The 3,956-nt window shown below is 39.4% G+C and overlaps 1 protein-coding gene across 1 annotated transcript; it reads left to right on the forward strand.

Moving 5' to 3' along the window:
* Positions 1-2,089: 2,089 nt before the first annotated feature.
* On the forward strand, positions 2,090-3,776 carry LOC127806602 (uncharacterized). Its single transcript, XM_052343987.1, has 4 exons — positions 2,090-2,530; positions 2,625-2,899; positions 3,397-3,506; positions 3,614-3,776. Exons 1-3 carry the CDS (start codon positions 2,260-2,262, stop codon positions 3,460-3,462), a joined length of 612 nt encoding a protein of 203 aa, XP_052199947.1. The 5' UTR covers positions 2,090-2,259; the 3' UTR covers positions 3,463-3,506; positions 3,614-3,776.
* Positions 3,777-3,956: the final 180 nt, after the last annotated feature.

Below are 3,956 nucleotides of genomic sequence, written 5' to 3' on the forward strand. Positions count from 1 at the left end.
TCGCAAATAGTGAAAAAAGATAGCTGATAGTGTTTAGTAATAGATGTTAATTAAGTTTTTTTTTTTAATCCATAATTGGAGATATTTTTATAATAGTGTTATTGAGATACGAAATAATACATATCTATATAGATGTCTTATTCTGCGTTAACTTTTTTAGAGGGATAAAGATTCATTGACCGCTAAAATTGCTATGATAGATATATGAATCTTTTTTAAAAAGATTGCACCAATTGTGATTGTTTAGGATGATCATTATCAGAAGTTTTTGTTGCTTGTTTGAATTATATCCCAAGATTGATGCTCCTTATGATTAGAGATGAGTTATAATGTGATTCCTTTATTATCTTGAGTAGATTGCTGCTGGCTGATTAGATTAGGTCAAATCCCATTTTACCTCATGTGAGCCCATCGTTAAAGAAGTTACTGTGAGCAGGGGGGAAATTGGTAAATCCCCTTGGTAGTGTCAAGATGTAGATGCTGATGTGAGGCAAGGAATGACGGTCAGGGCACTCGATTAGTCCTACAGTTAGTTTTTTGGCCGACTTGTACTTTCAGAGAATGAATGGGCCTGATTCAATCATGGGGTTTCCTTTGTTGTGGGTGATGTGTAATATGAGCCGACATCTTTGAGACTAGATAAAATTCGTCGAGTCAGCAGAGCCAATGCGAAGCTGAACTTTTAAGCATAGGTCTAGCTTAATGGGAGACAACAGAAGAATATTAACACAAAAGTAGGTTACCTGGAGGGACGTAATCTTTGATTTTTGCTTTGTTTTCTTTTATTAGGAGAAGTGAGAGCGTAATTGGAGAAGTAATAAGCCCAAAACTCTTAGCAACATAGATTCAAGCCTATAAATGTTTAAAGGTCTGCTCTATGACTCTAATTCTAATTTTCCCATCATCATCATCATCATCATCATCATCCTCTTCTTCTTCTTCTTCTTCTTCAACCTCTCACTCTACACAGTTTTCTTTACTCCTTCTTCCATGCCTTCCCTTTTGCCCCCTACCAAGTACTCTACACAATTTGAACTCTAGCTAGTAATGCAATTTTTGTTATCACTGTCATAATTCCAAATAAAAAAGAAACTTTTGATCATCAAAGTTTGGGGATAAAGGAGAGAAGGTAGCACAGTGATTGAAACAAGGAAAAAGAAGCTGCGAAGTCATTTTCTTGGGTGACGCGTAGGGGGTGAAGGTGGCGTCTTTTCAGCTGAGGTGGTGTGGGGGGTTAGGCAGGCATGAAATTTTCTAGAAGTTGCAATTAATGATCTTAATTGCTGTCGTGTCTAGAGGGCCATGACCACCCTCCCACCCAAGGTCTCACTGCTCAGCGTAGGATGCGCGTCAGCGGTTGGTACCAAGAAAATGCCCTCATTTGTGAGAGAAAAAAGGCCAATCTTTTCCTTAGCCATGTCCATGTCCATGTCCACGTCCACGTCCACATCCATTGTCCAACCACTAAAGTTTGGTTTACAGGATAAACTCAACAAATCTTTCTCGTAACACTTCTCCTTAAATAAATTGTTAATTCTTTTTATGTCAATTAATTATAAAAAAAAAAACATTTTAATAGTGTGAATTTTTGATTTCTTTAACACTTCTATCATACATTTATTTAATTTCAATTATTGTCTCTCCCAACTCACCCACCCCTTAATTATAGAGTTGCTATTTTCTCTTCTCTTTTGTCTTTTTCTCTAATTATAGAGAAAATAAAAAATAAAAGCACAACACTATGATGATGGGATACTATTAGTTCGAATCCTTTGACATTTATTTCACAAGTAGATTTTATTTTTAGTTTTGTATTTAATTTGTTTTATTTTGTATTTCTTCTTTCAAAATTGAAAATTAATTTCACGTGTTTGTAATATTTTTTATTTATTTTAAGGATAGCGTGGATAAGGGAAAATAAAAAGTGAAAAAGAAAGAAAGAAAGATTCTAAACGACCAATGTATGTTTGCATGTGATCGTGATCCCATCAGGCACCTTAATAACTACTTTGATTGGGAGGAAATCCACACCATCGATCACACCTCTCGCTACTCTGTCCCCCCTTCTCTGTCGCTCAAAGTCACAGTCACAGGGGATAATATCTCCAGATTTTATTACGAAATAAGAAGACAAATCCCCGGCATTTACACAGCAGCTTCGCAGCAGTAGCAATAGATTTTTGCGAATTAAGCTTCTGATTCATCTGGAGATCGAGACACGCACAGAGAGAGAGAGAGAGAGAGAGAGAGATTTGCGAAATGGGGGGTTCGTGGAGGAGGAAGCGAGTAGTAGTTGTAATTAGAGGATTGAAGACTCTGCTCTTCCTAATCACCATGGCCCTGTCTTTCCTGCTCTTCTCTGCGCCAGTGCTCCTCGCACTCGCCGACGCCCTTCTGCCTTCCGCTCTACTACTGTCGCTCTCCCCACAAGCCCTTTCCCTAATTTCTCCTCACCTCACCAACTACGATTTCCGGATCTCACTCTTCGACATTCCTCTCCTCTCCCTCCTTCGATCAACCGTCATCCTATGTACGTAAGTCCTAATTCAAAGAAATAAACCAAAAATAAAAATAAAAATTATGCATTCTCCATCTAATTTCAATTGAACTTTATATCGTTGCAGGCGTCTACGGTGTTTGCGACGGGCCGAGGTTGTCGGGGGGACTGTACTTGGGAATAGCGACGGCCTGTTCGGCGTCGTCGTTGGCGTTTGTGTCGCTGAAGGCTGCTTCGTTTGTGTTCAGTAGCGGCGGCTGCCGATCATTTCCAATTCCAGCCATCGAGGCGGCTTTGTTCGCGTGCTCGCTGGCGCTGGGCGTCGGCCACGTGGTTGTGGCCTACAGAACTAGTTGCAGAGAAAGGAGGAAGCTTCTGGTTTACAAGATTGACATTGAAGCTGTAAGTAGAAAGAGTAGACTACTTTCTCTTTCCATCCTCTCTCTCGCTCGCTCGCTCGCTCTATATTATGTGCATGTTATATATAAGAAAATTCACCATCTACATTGTCAATCCAGCTATAAAGAAAAAAAAAAACTTTGCAAGTTATACCGCTGGGGAGTTTTGGGGGTGGGGAGGGAATTAGAGGTTTTATCCCTTTTTTTTAAAAGATTTTTATGGCAACTGTGACAATTGAGTATTAAGTGGTTGGCAAAGAAGAAGCTGAGGAGGATGAAATCCGCACTTTGAGTTTGAGGGAAGCTGTGCCCATTGATTCATCCCACTCCCCACCCTTCAAAACAAAACTAGAGATCGATTTCCCATGCATATATTTTGTGGTGAATAATAATAATACTAATATTATATAATTAATTAATTAATGGGTATTCACTTAGCAAGCAATCTGGCCTGACGATGGATTGTTTGTTTTGTTTGTGCCATGTGAATTATGGGAGCAGGTGTCTATGTACCACAAATTCTTACAAGAAGGAAGACCAAGGCTCGAGCAACATAACCAAAGCTGATCCGTAGATACATCCATTCCATCTGCATCCATCCCTAGTTTCAGGTAACTTCATCTCTCTGTTTGGCTTGGCTGGCCTGGCCGCCCATGTTTCTTGAACCTAACTACAAAACACACTGGCTTTTACAACGAATGGGTCTGTTTTTCTACAGGTTTTTGTCCAAAAGGATATACATACATACATATATGTTTATCAACATACAGAGAGAGATCAGATCGTCTGCAGATATCATACATACATCATAGATTGTACAGTTCAAAGTTTTTGTATCACCGTGGAGAAGAGATTATGAAGAGACCATACCACTTGCAGCATCTATACCCCAACCAACATGTACAGCTACAGCCAAAGTTCTCCTCCATTACAAAGAAAACTTTGGGTACCGTCAGGTCCATATCATATAACGCAAATAACCGACTACTTCCTAATCAGGAATTTCAGTTCAAGTTCATAATTTCTTCACTGCAAACATTAAAAACGTCTCATCCAATCCG

Source organism: Diospyros lotus, chromosome 7 (genome assembly GCF_014633365.1).
Source record: "Diospyros lotus cultivar Yz01 chromosome 7, ASM1463336v1, whole genome shotgun sequence".
NCBI classification, from domain to species: domain Eukaryota; kingdom Viridiplantae; phylum Streptophyta; class Magnoliopsida; order Ericales; family Ebenaceae; genus Diospyros; species Diospyros lotus.